The 14114-nt window shown below is 38.9% G+C and overlaps 1 protein-coding gene across 2 annotated transcripts in view; it reads right to left on the bottom strand.

The window, feature by feature from the left end:
• fa2h (fatty acid 2-hydroxylase) overlaps positions 1-10493 on the bottom strand; it is a 54330-nt gene extending 43837 nt beyond the window's left edge. Inside the window, exons 1-2 of one of the 2 annotated variants that reach the window (XM_031310398.2) lie at positions 10489-10493; positions 1795-2116 (exon numbers count right to left, since the gene is read on the bottom strand). In XM_031310398.2, coding sequence (XP_031166258.1) covers positions 1795-2076 — 282 coding nt within the window. In that variant the 5' untranslated portion in view covers positions 2077-2116; positions 10489-10493. Of the gene's footprint in view, positions 1-1794; positions 2341-10488 lie in introns of those variants that run through there. The other variant, XR_004897760.1, reaches the window with a different exon arrangement.
• Between the last annotated feature and the right edge of the window lie 3621 nt (positions 10494-14114).

Raw genomic sequence — 14114 nt, 5'->3', positions numbered from 1 at the left:
AGACAAAGCTGCAATATTTCTACAGTATTTAACATGATGATATTACCTCTGTAATTGGCCAGCTGGATGCTCTCCAAGCATAATTAATCCCCCTGAAGGTCTATACATCCTGTTGTTGCACTGGTATTTACGCTGCTTGGTGGTAAAGCCATCAGGCAAATCATTGAAGAACTAAATGTGGGGTAGGTTTAACATTTTCAGGTTTTTTTTATTTCTTTAACCTTTATTTAACCAGAAATTCCTTTGAGAATAAAATATATTTTTCAAGGGAGACCACCAGGCCAACAGGGAGTGACTAGAGAAAGAGAAGAGAAAGTGAGCACTATTTGTTCACCAGCCATACCTGCAGGACAAGTTATGTAGGGGTGATATTTCATTAACAACTGGAATGTCCTTGTGACTCAGCAGAAATCTGTCTCATGACCCCCATTGTCACATTTGACCAGTCTTTCAGCAGACTCATAGAGTGACGTTAGGATCTTAATGGCAATTTGTTCAACATATTTTTACCTTGAGGTTCTCTCCATACACCCTGAGTCCATTTACACTGAGTTGGACTTGTGCAAATCACTAAACTCATGCCTAAGTTGCAGTTAAAATAAAAAAGGAATATGTGTGATTATCCTTTGCCTTTGGAGTGATGTGATGATAGCAGTTAAGTCAGAAAAACACTAATGTCTTAACATCTGTTTTATAGTTATGACTTATCAGTGAATGAAGCTCCAAAAAAGGATAAAGAAGAAAATGCCTTTTGTTACTGCAATTGTGTAAACTTTGCCTACCAAGATGCAACTAAGGAGCAAGAACACACACACACTGACACACATGAGTGGGCAAGCCATGTAAATTTTTACTCTGTCGGCAAGAAATTTATGCAAACTGTCTCAATTCTCCCTCCTCACACAAAGAGAAGCACACAAGGATAGAGAGAGCTTAATTGGGTGTGGATTCATCTAACAACAAGCAATGGGACGTTTCTGGTTTCCCTCAAATTTGCCATGTTTGTTGTCCCCTCTATCCTAACTGGGACAAGACAAACCAGTTTCCTAAGTGGGACAAGACAAACCAGTTTCTCACTCCCACAAACACAAACAAAACACACACAACACATACACACACACACACACACACACACACACACACACACACACCTTGAAACATTTATTAACACCACTGATGCCCCCTACCAATCCTACCTCATCCCCACAGGTCTACCATGTCACCTACACGCCCCTCCCAGATCCCTCCATGTATGTCTTTTTTCACCAACTCCTCATTTCCTCCACTACAATCAATATTCCAGGAGGAGGAGGAGGAGGAGGAGTAAGAGGAGATAAGAGAGATAAGAGAGTTCTTTCAATATCTGCCACAAAGAAACGCCCAGTAAAGTCAAGTGAGAGTCAATACACCTGTAACTCACAGGCCCCTCTCAGCTATTATCCCACAGGTCCACAGCCTTGCCATTGTTTTAATACCTCTGGAGCCAGAGGGAAAGGAAAGCTATTTAAGTAAAAGAAAGATTCCAAAAATCATAAACTTTCTACCAAGATAATGTTTTACTATGTGTAATTTATTTTTTAATAATTAAGATACCTGTCAGTTTACAACACTCAGACATAGCCTACGACCCTTCTTTGTAGGCTAAGCCTATAGCAACAGGTTTTTCTTCTCCGGTATCCTTCTCTGATCTTTGTTACTTTGTTTGTTTTTCTTTCTCTGGTCTTGTTTGTATGCTCTGAGGTCAGTGATGTCAGCCTAGATGACTAGGTGTGGGTCCGTTACCCCTGACTCTACCTGTGCTTTGTCGGTGCCGCTGTCTCTGTCCAGCTCCCCGATATAGTACTGCTCCATCCACCGCCGGGCGTTCTCCGAGTGCCGGTGTGGGGGTCCTTCCATCTCCCGGCTCACGTCCTTGCCTGACCGTCGAAGTATGAGCGCCTCCCCGCCGGGGTGCATCCGCAAGAAAGAGGTCACATCGTATACCCTGGTCCCCAGCAGCACCCAGCAGGAGTCCTTGGTGCAGTGGCGGGCCACCTCCCTCTCCATGAAGACCCGGGGGGACGTGGACGGAGACATACTGACAGTGGAGATGCAGAGCGTCCACCTGAACCGAAAACTGAACACAGAGAGGAGAGCAGAGAGACCTGCTCGCAGGGCCGTCGACCTGACTACTGGACTGAGAGTTAAACTTCGCCGTTGACACCTACGGGCACCGAAACTCTTAATTATTAACGAGAGGACAGGAATGAGAGGCGGGGTCTGTGCGGCGTTTAAACACTCGGAAAAGATCGTAGATGCAACCTGTTAACAGTCAGAGAAGCCTAACAGGTTTTTCAAAAGTTGAAACGTCTGAATAATGTTTCTCCCTGGGGGGTTGTTCTTGTTTTATAAACAAAGGTTTACTAACTCCTAATATTATCCACCTAAAATTTGAGAAAATACGAGTTTTATGTAAGACAATCATAGGTACCAGATTCCTATGTTGTGTTCCATGAATGCAGCATTAAATCCAGACGCACCTGCTGCTCTGAAAACACTCTCGGGGCAACAAACTCCTCAAGTCTGCTGTATAGAGCAGCAAACTGATAATAATTATATAATTTATTTACATTCAATAAACAATTAACATCTCTCAACGTGAATTATTCAAATTACCCTTGACGTCAAATAAAGAGTGACACAGGCTATGTAGCCTACCTGTCATGTTGATAGGCTTAGTTCCATGCACTCTGAGGCATTTAACGTCTCAAATATAGCCTTTAACCAGATACATCTAAATAACGGTAAATCTAATTTGCACTTACCTAAACCTGACATGTGTAGCCTATAGCAGTTTCTCAACCCTTATTATTATTATTATTGTTATTTATCATTAGCCTAATAATAATAACAATAGCTAATGATAATTATTATTTTAATAATAACCTAATTTTTACAGAAATATGTGTGCGCTCCGCACTTTGGCCACTTATGGGTTCGTGTATTATCTTTAAAACTAAAATGTTCATTTACATTTAGCCTAATTAGTGACATTTTGAAGATGTTCGACAAAATGTAGCCTATATGCCTAGATGGGTCTATTTTCTCCCAAAAAGAGAGGGCGTGTTTTTGTTTACGCATCTCTCTCAGCTTAATCTTCACCAGACAGATGAGCTCAGCTGGTGCCTTTACGTGGCGTCGGAAATAATCCATTCCACAGGTGAGCCCTAAATAAAGCCCAATTAAATGGTAAAGAAATTACTAATAATAATGTGCGATATTTCTATAGGCCCTACTAGCCTTCACAAGTTTGCGAGGTGGGGTGTTTAGGGGAGAGCGTGGAAGATTTGTCAGGGGATAAATTAGGCTATTATTATTACAGATATTTAGTTAAATTAGCCTAACCTAAATAAGATATTAAATACTAAAGATCTTACGTATAGAACAGTGCTGTTGGAAGGCCTGCCAACAAAATGCAATTGTTGCCGATGAAAAGCACGTTTTACTGCGCAAGGAGGGACATTTAGGACTTCGAAGTCCTAAAAAAACGTGCATTTGACAAGTTCGGGGAATATGGGCCTCATGAGGGCAGCGTGAGCCTTGTCCACTAGCGCCATCCTGCGTGTTTTGCTAAATATGCTGTCAAAACCCCAAAGTGATGTGAAGTTCAAGTAGGCTAATTAGGCACCGTTAAATTAATCATCCACGACTAGACGTAGTGTTAAACAAATGGCTCCAAACAGGCTAACCGTATTTTTTTCTGGAGTGAGACAACCAGTGTTAGTGCTAGTGTTTAGTTGACAGCTTGGTGGGAGGTTTCCAGAATGGCAGAAAAACCAAGCCTGTGTAAAGTCTGATTGTATGATAAAGCTAATTGTCCTAGAAACTGGTCCTGTCAACCAATGGTAGACATAAACATTGTTTAGCATTGTATTACTTATGGCAAACAGTTTTAACATTTAATCAAACCACATTCCCATCTGTAATTACATTTTAGATATCCATAATAACATTTCTACTGGATAAATTACAATTTCTCACTAGCTAGAATGGTAATTAAAGAACTCCACAGTAACATTTTACTAGTAGAAATTTTATTTCAATATATCTACAACTTTGATTGTATTGGTCAAAACTAAATAAAAGATATCTAAAAATCGGTTTAAAATGTTAATTGGCAGTTTAAACATTAAATAGCTAGACTGGATATTTATTGCAGATATCCATAATTCAACTCTTCCTAGTCAAAAAGAACAATTCAGATATCCACAATGACATTCTTCCTATCTACGGTCATTTCAGATAACCACAACATTATTATTATTATAATATATATTATTATCTTTTTGCTTAATGTCAAACACTGCATCAGTTACTATTTCAGATATATAAAATTACATTATGGATGGGAAGCATACTATTATAGATATCCACAATTGTATTTTTCCTAAAATTGCAGTTGTTCGTATCCGTAATGAAATTTTTACTAGTCAGAATGTATTTTGGATAGTCAAAATTACAATATAGGTATCTGGAATGTTTGTTTCATTTTGGATATCTGAAATTAGAGTTTTTACCAGTAACAATTGTATTGTAGATATCTGAAATGGGAGTTCGTCCTAGTAATATTTCTATTGCAGATATCTGGAATGTTCATTCTGGATAGGAAGAATGACGTTGTGGATATCTGAAATGACAATTGTAGATAGGAAGAATGTCACTGTGGATATCTGAATTGTTCTTTTTGACTAGGAAGAGTTGAATTACGAATATCTGCGATAAATATCTAGTCTAGCTATTAAATGTTAAAATGGCTTGCGATAATCACTTGTTTGGTTAGGTTAGGTTTGTTAGCACACACCACAGACCACAGAAGTTTGCAGTTGCCCTGCAGTTATATAAAGAGATACAAATATTAGGAGTCACCAACATTTAAAAAAATAAAATAAAATAAAAAACTAAAATATATATATATATATATATACTTAAGCTTTCTATAATTAATACAATATAATACATAGTACAAAAGTAATGCATTCCTATATATTTGGCCAACTATAAGAAAATAAAATAACAGATGAATGCATATACAGTGCATTATCTTACAAATGAATGCAACACAATGCAATATGTCCTACCGTGTTTGAGGGAGAGTGGTGTAGGAAACAGCAGGGGGCAGGAAAGGACCAAAGTATACATGCAGTAGCCTAACTGGGTGATGGGGGTGGGCTGTGGATGATGTGAAAGAGACAGCAGTAGAGAGGTGTTGAGAGAGTTGGTAAAATATTATGTGAAACAAATCACATAATCTCACTTCTTGGTAGTTTAGTATCACAATGAAGTGACTTGTTTAGTCTATTTTTTGCAGGTGATTTAACATGTGAAGTGTTAAGTGATGATGACACCTAACGAGCTGTCGGTCGACTAAAAAGTGGCAGGACAAAAGGGAACAGCACTTTAGTTGTCAGCAGAAAATGTTGTCCCACATCCCTCTCATTATAGCTTTGCATCTGTAGAGACATGTTAGTCATAAAGTCTTCCCATTCCCTTACAGTAGTTACTAATGGGTAGATTGTGCACTAATCTATGTATTTTTGCATGATGCTAAAGTGCTGATCTTAGGTTCTCAGACAGAGAGTAATGTTATAATACACAATCCATGCCTTGGAATAGTAGCAAGCGTTATGACTTGTCGTTGCACAGGAACAAATATCGTTCAGGGTGGCTCCATTCTGTATCAGAGCCAACATGAACAACAGCAAGACTCTCTCACCACAACACCTACAGACAATGCAGCTGCTAATGTTAATTCATGTAACTGTTTTTTTTTTTTTAAAGCTGTCATGAGAAGGGTGTACAATACCTTCTAGTATCTCATAACATTTAAAGGGGAACTATAAATAGCATTTTTTAATTCATACTGGTATTTTGTGTTTGTACTAGGACAAGTTTACATGCTTTAATAATCAAAAAATACTTTATCTTTCTCATACTGCCCATGGCTGCTGCACCTGTATTCACCCTCTGTATGAAACACTCTGTTGTAGCGCCTGTCTCTTTAAGCCCCCCTCTGGAAAAAAGCCCAGTCTGCTCTGATTGGCCAGCGTGCTGCAGTTTTGTTTCACTAGTAGCAGCTGGAGCTACTGCAATGGAGTATATAGCATAATAGCAGGACTTTGTATCATACATACAAAGTATTTACATTACACCTATAGCCTACTATCATATATCTCAAACTACACTCTCGGTATTAATATGTTACTGTCTCCCCACATCATCCTACGTTATATTTCCTCAAATATGGCCAGGTGTTCACTTAATTTCCTTTGAGTTCCACTTCAGCAGAATTTAACGGGATTTCGCTTTTAGCTTGGTCTGCACCACTGCTATCTGACTTGTCGTCTCCATCCTTCTTGTGATTTTAGCACCAGTGAACACAAGCTGGTGCTGCTCATCCTACCCATCATTCATTGCAGTAGTTTCCGGGCGCAATTTGTTCCTTGCATTTTTTATTTACGTTTTCTTTTTTACTCAGTAACGGATGTGATTTACTGGTAAAATGTAGCGAACAAAACATAGCCTACTTAAAGTGACTATATGTAACTTTTTAATGTTTCTGAAGCTCTGTCATTTTTCATACAATGGTCTTAAATGACCTGTAACAGCAAACGAGACAGACAGACAAACAGTGAAAAGAACACTACTTTTATATAATTTTTAGTCAGGCATCTGCCCGGGCCCGATTTTTTCCCACAAAGTCACAGAAGGATTTCCGGCAGGTAGACGGCGCTACAGTAAGAAATTCTGACGAGTCACAGATTTCTTTGTTACACCAAAAGCCATTGTAAAGGCTGTTTTATGCTTCTGTGTCAACTCCACGCTGTCACTCCTACGGTGTTGTGACCATTTCGGAGTTGTGCATCGGGGTTGCTTTGCATCGCGGTGCATTTCAGCGCCATAACGCTAGGGGGTTATTTACGAGGTGTCTGCCAGCCAGTTTATGTTATGTTAGCAAGCAAACTTTAGCACAACTGCCCACAAAGTACTGCTTGCTGGCAAAGTGCTAATTTCAAAACGTTACTGACATATAGACACTTTACAAACGGATAACCCCGTCATTGTAACCAAAATGTGTCTGAGTTTATAGCATGAGTGAACTAGCATATTGCTACTCCCCACAGTAGGCTGCTTGAAACGGCGATTATCAACACACAGGACAAGTTGACCAATCACAGTCACAAATTTTTGGAGGTGCACGTTGAGGGCTCAGAGGGGGGTTCGCAGCGATGCAGAGGGGTCTGCGGGGGTACGCTGACGATTCGACGCAGAAGCATAAATCAGCCTTTAGCGTATGCCAGCGAAACCAAGTAAAAGGAAGCAGGAGATTTCTTTATATAGGCCTAATTGTATTTTAATGTTATTTTAGAAGTTATCTGTTCTAGTTATAGCTGATACTTCGGCTTTAACAGATGGAGACAATTATGGGAATGTAAATTATTCAAAACCAACCCAAATTGTCCCTCAGGTATGTAATATGTCTATTTCATTCATAAAATAACTTTACAGTGCGCAATGTGGTTGTACGTCAGTAGCTGACATTAAATTACGTCCTCCTTCCATTAAGCGTGAATGTTTTCCTTTAAGTCTGTGTTTGTGTTGGCTTACTATTTTATTTTCCCTGTAACGTTACTTGTTTAACGATAAAGCGTCCGTGGGTTTCATGAAATGCTCTATATTAATCTAAGTTATTATTACGTTGGTTGCTTCAACAAACTCCAAATGCTTTGGCTCGTGACACAGTGATAGTGATACCCGGTTTAGCTCACGAGACATCCAAAGTAGGCTAAGTTACCGTATGCAAAACTTGAAATGCAACGGATGCATCTGTAACTTATTCTCTTATTGTAAATTAATGACTTTGTGGTTGAGCAAAACATACATCTCGACTAGCCTATAAGACCTCCCCGTAACGCTAACTCAGTAATATAGCCTACAGTGGGAAATACAGCACTGTAAAGAAAAGATCTTTATGGCAGTAGAAAGCACAGAAACCATGCTTTATTGTCTTTAGCAATGAGTTCAAACAATACATTCAATCAATTCAAAACTCTTAAACAAAAAGCAATTAAAACTGTAACAGCTACTGTTGCTACTGTACATGTTTTGTGAAAAATCAAGCACCCATTGTGGCTGGGTTTGCTCAGTGGGTAGAGCAGGTGCATGCTGAGAGGGTTATACCTTGACACAGAGGTCCAGGGTTTGAATCCAGCCTATAATGATTTCCTGCATGTCTTGCCCTTCTCTTTTTCACAGCTGTCCTGTCAAAATTAAAAAAATAATCCTAAAAAAAAAAAAATCAAGGTTTGATCTCTTAAAATGTGTTTACTGGTGAACTCCCTTGAAAATGTAAGTTGTCTTTTTTGTAAAAAATGAATAAATAAATAAATAAATAAAGGTGTAAAAACAAAAAAAGAAAAATGACTTTGGAGACGAGACTGGGGGGATTCCTCCTGGTGAAATATCTAGTAGTGTGTTCAGTCAGGCAGTGTGAAAACAAACAAGACAGCAAGTTGTGTAGTGTGAACAACACAGTGAACTGACGACTTTGAAACTCATGTAGTGGGACCTTAGCTTACAGGGATAAGAAAGCACAACAAATGTTTATTTTTGTCCTGAAATTCAGTTTCTTTATTTTAGCATTTTTCTGTGTCCAACACTGGGTAGTATTATCTCTTCAGGCCTCTAAAAACCTTCAAATAAATTGCCACTCTGAACCGCTCACACAGCAATGAGGCCCTATTAATCTGGGATGAGGGGCCAATACTAGGCACTGCTTTGTTTTAAGGTATGAGGTAACAAGTTTGGGAACCACAGGTCTAGAGATACAGCATTATAGTATTACCAAATGACATACTTTTCTCCAGAAAAGATCTGTATTACAACTTAACACTAAGTTTAGTGTATTTGAATAATGTGTTGAATGACACTTTGAACAGTTTGACGTGTTCGCCAGTCAACCCTTCTCCTGTTTCTTTTCTTTACCAACATAGAAAACTCATCATAGCAATGGTGTACTCTAAGTGATATGCAGGTATCGCAGTATACCCACTAAGAAAGCTCCAGGATTTCCATATACCCACTTCAAAATGCCCAATGACACGCAACAACATACTTTCCATTATAGTTTTGATATATTTTGAATTGTCATCTGTGTTTTACTTTCTTCACAATATGCTAAATAAAGGTATTTCCACTGTAAATTGGTGCATAAAAGTGTATCCGAATACAGGAAATAAAGTCGTTGATGCTCAAAACTTCCCTGGTGGAGGACATCCAGACACCCCACTATGATATGGCTCCCCTTCCCCAAAGGCAGATTCTGGCCAATTTATATATACAGTACAGTATACCCACTACAATACATTAGACTACACCACTGCATCATAGTGAGTATGTGCCTCACCTTCATTGTCTCTTCCCATCAGTGATATTGTACTGACTGACGATATGTAACGCACTGATGGATCACATTGTTCAGACACATCACCTTACACGGTGTGACGCTTGCTTCCCTCCTCACCTTGCCTTTTGTTGTCCACCTTTTTTTTCTCTCCATCACTGTCTTTTTCTCCTCAACTCCACCCTTGTGTCATCTCTCTCTTCTTTCCTGACATCTGTCTGTCCTCCAAGTCTTTCTCTCTCTTTCTCTCTCGGTTATCATGCGCCCCTATTTTTCCCCTCATTTCCAGAATTACAGCTGCTTCTAAATATACCCTGCTGAACAAAAGAGTCCTCAATAATAGACTGTGTGTCAGTATCTGTGTAACCTGAAGCAACAGGTGTGTGTGTGTGTGTGTGTGTGTGTGTGTGTGTGTGTGTGTGTGTGTGTGTGTGTGTGTGTGTGTGCGTGCATGTCCTATCTGTGGTGATGTCAGAAGTAGGCGGAGTTAGTATCTCTTCTGAAGAATCATGTGGGCATGTATAAGAAGGCAACGATTCCCATTCTGATTATTTCTTTACCACAGAGAACATACTCTCCTCCATGGCTACTGTCGTCCCTGTAAGTATCTATGTAGTGTGTGTGTGTGTGTGTGTGTGTGTGTCTCAAACTTTAAAAAGTGTCTCAACTCTGTTAAGTGCTGTATCATTCATGCAGACTGCTGCATCGCTGTAATTGTGTTTTGAACTTCAACATACAAGTATGCGTTTCTGTCCTTTTTTGTGCATACATTTGTAACCAGTTGAGTTTGTCAAATGTAATAGTGATGTTGATATTGTAGATGTTAGATATGATCAAATAGGGATGTGTATGATCAAATAGGGATGTGACTCAACTCGATGTGATTCGTGATTTTAAGTTCATGATACGAATTTCTCACAAATTTCTTAACAGAATGAGCTGCAGACAAATGACTGAAAAATATTCCTTTATTTATACAAACTGTGCAAAACAACAGATGTGTCCTCTTATCACAAGTGCAACTGAAATTGGATTTTATCTTAAAGTACAAAAATTAAACTAAAACAATTAGATTTTTAAAACAAATCCCACATCAAAATAACCAAATAAATAGAAACAAAATCACTTCAAATAAATAAACTAGGGACACGTAGGGATGTCTTAAGTCAAACAAGTGACATCAAAAGTAGATTATATAGTTATATATAGTAGATATTGGCCCTAGGCTGTTTAAAAATTGCAAAATTACACATTTATATAACCTTTTAACTGATTCACAATGCATCATTACATCCCTATGATCAAAGGTTATTTTCTCTTAAGATGACAACTTTAAGATACTGTAGTATGCCAGCTGTTGTGTCCGTGTGTGTGTGTATGTGTGTAGGCAATCTACATGATCAAGTGTCGGTCCTGTAAATTAATCTGCAAAACTGAATGCTCTTTGGGTGATAGCTCCTTTGTGTGTGTGTGTGTGTGTGTGTGTGTGTGTGTGTGTGTGTGTGTGTGTGTGTGTGTGTGTGTCTTGGGTTTCTGATGGAGAGGGTGATTAAGTCTGCCAGAGGAAGACAGTGGCTCATATACTAATTAAAATGGTGTGATGTGATGTGATCTGGTGTGTGTGTGTGTGTGTGTGTGTGTGTGTGTGTGTGTGTGTGTGTGTGTGTGTGTGTGTGTGTGTGTGTGTGTGTGTGTGTGTGTGTGTGTGTGTGTATAACATTTGAAGTGTGAATGACAGCAGCACACAGCTGAGACTGTAGCTGTTCTACAGCTGTTCACAAATATGTAGTATAAAAACAGCTTAACATTTGATGTAAAGACGCAGAGAGTACAACAATCACTGTACACATTTAGGGCTTAGTGTTCATTTAGGCAGTAACATACAGTCATCCGGTGCAGCAGCGTGCTACTCCATGTTTCAGTGCACCATTACACACTGCACTTATAGTAGGAAGGATGGAATGTACTAACTTTGTTTGATTATTTGTCTTTTAGTTGCCCCTGAACCTTAGAATGAAACGCCATGTCGTCAGGTTAATATGTACAAATACCATGACATTTTCATTACCAGTTCATCAAGGGAAGTTCTCTACAACTAAACTATCATAAAGACAACTAAGCAGATGTAATACATAATTCATAATACATATAATTTAATGCATGCATGCTATTTTTAGGTTTTTATTTTGTACATAAAAAGAGTAGGACCAAATGGAAAATAATTATGGCATGCATTTAAAATTGGAATTTTGATTAAAAAAAAAATAGAATTTGTTGATAAACCTCATGAAAAAAGTTTAAATTAGTAGTCAAATCTCAGAAATTTGAAAATTTGAAAATATCAATATAATCTCAAAATTTAAATAATGCTATATTTGCATTACCCTATTTCTGTTTCCACAGAGTGGGAATTCAGTCTGTAAGACAAAATGACAGCTCATGGAAACCACTCTCTCATTTATTATTGGCTATTTACAGTACAGATGTACTGTATGGGTGTATGCCTGTATATATGTGTGTGTGTGTATATATATATATATGTATCTTATCTATGCAGCCGAACACGTGACAAACCTCTCTCTCTCTCTCTCTCTCTCTCTCTCTCTCTGACTCCTAGTTTGCATCCTGCTATGCCAGTGGTGGTCAGCCCCTTCAGCTGTTTGGGAAAGGACCCATACAGGGTAACTATCTGTCACTCCTCACATACCGGGGCCCTCGCTGCACCCCACGGCCCCGCCTGGCATGCTACGCTCCAAAGATGACGCTGAGACAGATCTATCGCATGCTGAAGATGATGAAGCAGGTCAGGAACAGAGAGGCTGCAGCTGCTGCTGCTGCTAGGTGAGGAACAACTCTGCATACAAAATGTTAACACATAGTGCTTAGTGTTATCACAAAATCCCACTGTCTCTATGCTGTACCGTCATTTACCGCTGATTCTTCCCTCTCTTGTGTCTAACAACCTTGTATCTCCACCGTCGCCTTTTTGTCACTAAACAAGACTAATGCCGCATTTCCATAGCTCTACTCAACTCGACTCGCTCTTTTTTGGTTTTCCATGAGCAAAAACTGTAGATAGTACCTGGTACCTGGTACTTTTTTGGTACCATCGCCGTCAAGGTCCCAAGCAAATTGAGCTGATACTAGAAGGTGGAGTTAAAACACTTGCAGGTCACTGAATCGTCACTAGTGTTGTCACTTGCGTGACTATGGACATCCTGCCCCAAACCCCCCATTTTGAAATAGCCAAGCTACCGTCAATAGCGACCGCAATTCTTTTATTCATTTGAGCCAGATTTTTAAAAATGGCACACTGGAAAAACCACGCAATACAATTGAAAATTTTTCCTCTGTTTAGTTGCTGATGAAAGGATTCAGCGAGTGTTGCACTGAAGATAGGGTGACCAGATTAGGGTGATTAAGATTAAGAACTAAAACCAGGACACTTTGCGCGTGACCGTAGTGCTCATGCACGCACACGCTTTTTAACGTGAACATGTGCCAGCCCAGGTCAGACATAGACACAGACAGATCAGACACAATTTTGCCAACAGCACACGTAGGCCTACTGCTCACAACATAATGGGGTATCTCTGTTAATATTCATGAATCTTCTTGGTATGTAGCCTACATATCTAAGAAATAATATTAAAAGACATTGAGTGAGTTTCGTGTGGAACCAACTTTATTTTTCAGAATTAAAGGATTCTTTTGGAAAAAGCCCCCACTGAACTTGTGAAAAACTTTGTGAAAAGATATTTTTCATTGCATGGCACTAAATTAATTATTTGGAACTGCTGCCACAGGCTTGAACTAAAGTTATGGTAACACTTTACGGTAAGAGTACATGAATTATGAATTCATGCATGAATTAATTCATGATTTGTGCATTACTTCATTCCTTTATATCTTATGAATCATCATGAATTGACATGAGTTCATAGCCTCTCATTCATGACCTCATGCGTGAACAACACATCAACTAAAGCATTAGGTAAGGTGGGTACATAATTATGCACAAGTTGTGTTCAAATCAGAATTTGTGCAGTGATGACCACATTTTTTTGCAGAAAAATAAATAATCATGATCATGCTTAATAATTCATAATGATGTGCCCACGTACCTAATGCTTTAGTTGTGTTGTTCATGTATGAGGTCACGAATGACAGACTATGAACACGTCAATTCCTGATGATTCATGGGATATTAAGGAATGCAGTAACACATAAATCATTAATTACATAATACATAATAATACATAGGCCTACATTAATTAATTCATGCATGAATTCATGATAATTCATGTACCCTTACTGTAAAGTGTTACCAGTGTTATTCTAACCAACACACACACACACACACACACACACACACACACACAAATGTCATCTCATTTGATAGAGCAGATAGCTTCCCTATTGGAAACATTCATTCCGTATACAGTATTTGTTAGAGGAGTGAATTTGCTCAAGAATCAATTTGTTGGCCGCACAGGTGTCAGCAAAATTGGCCCATGTAACGAGTAGCGTCTTTAAGGTGGGAATGGTCATGCGGTTCCTCTCGTCAGTCCATGTGTTGTTCATGAGCGAAAAGATCCGCTCAGCGGGAGCATTTGTGACCGGTAGACACATGATGAACTGACAAAGGAGACCTACACTTTTAACGGAATCTCCC

The sequence above is a fragment of the Sander lucioperca genome, chromosome 7 (genome assembly GCF_008315115.2).
Source record: "Sander lucioperca isolate FBNREF2018 chromosome 7, SLUC_FBN_1.2, whole genome shotgun sequence".
Classification (NCBI taxonomy): Eukaryota; Metazoa; Chordata; class Actinopteri; order Perciformes; family Percidae; genus Sander; species Sander lucioperca.
The sequence above is the reverse complement of the archived record's forward strand: the minus strand, read 5'-3'. Positions and strand labels throughout refer to the sequence as shown.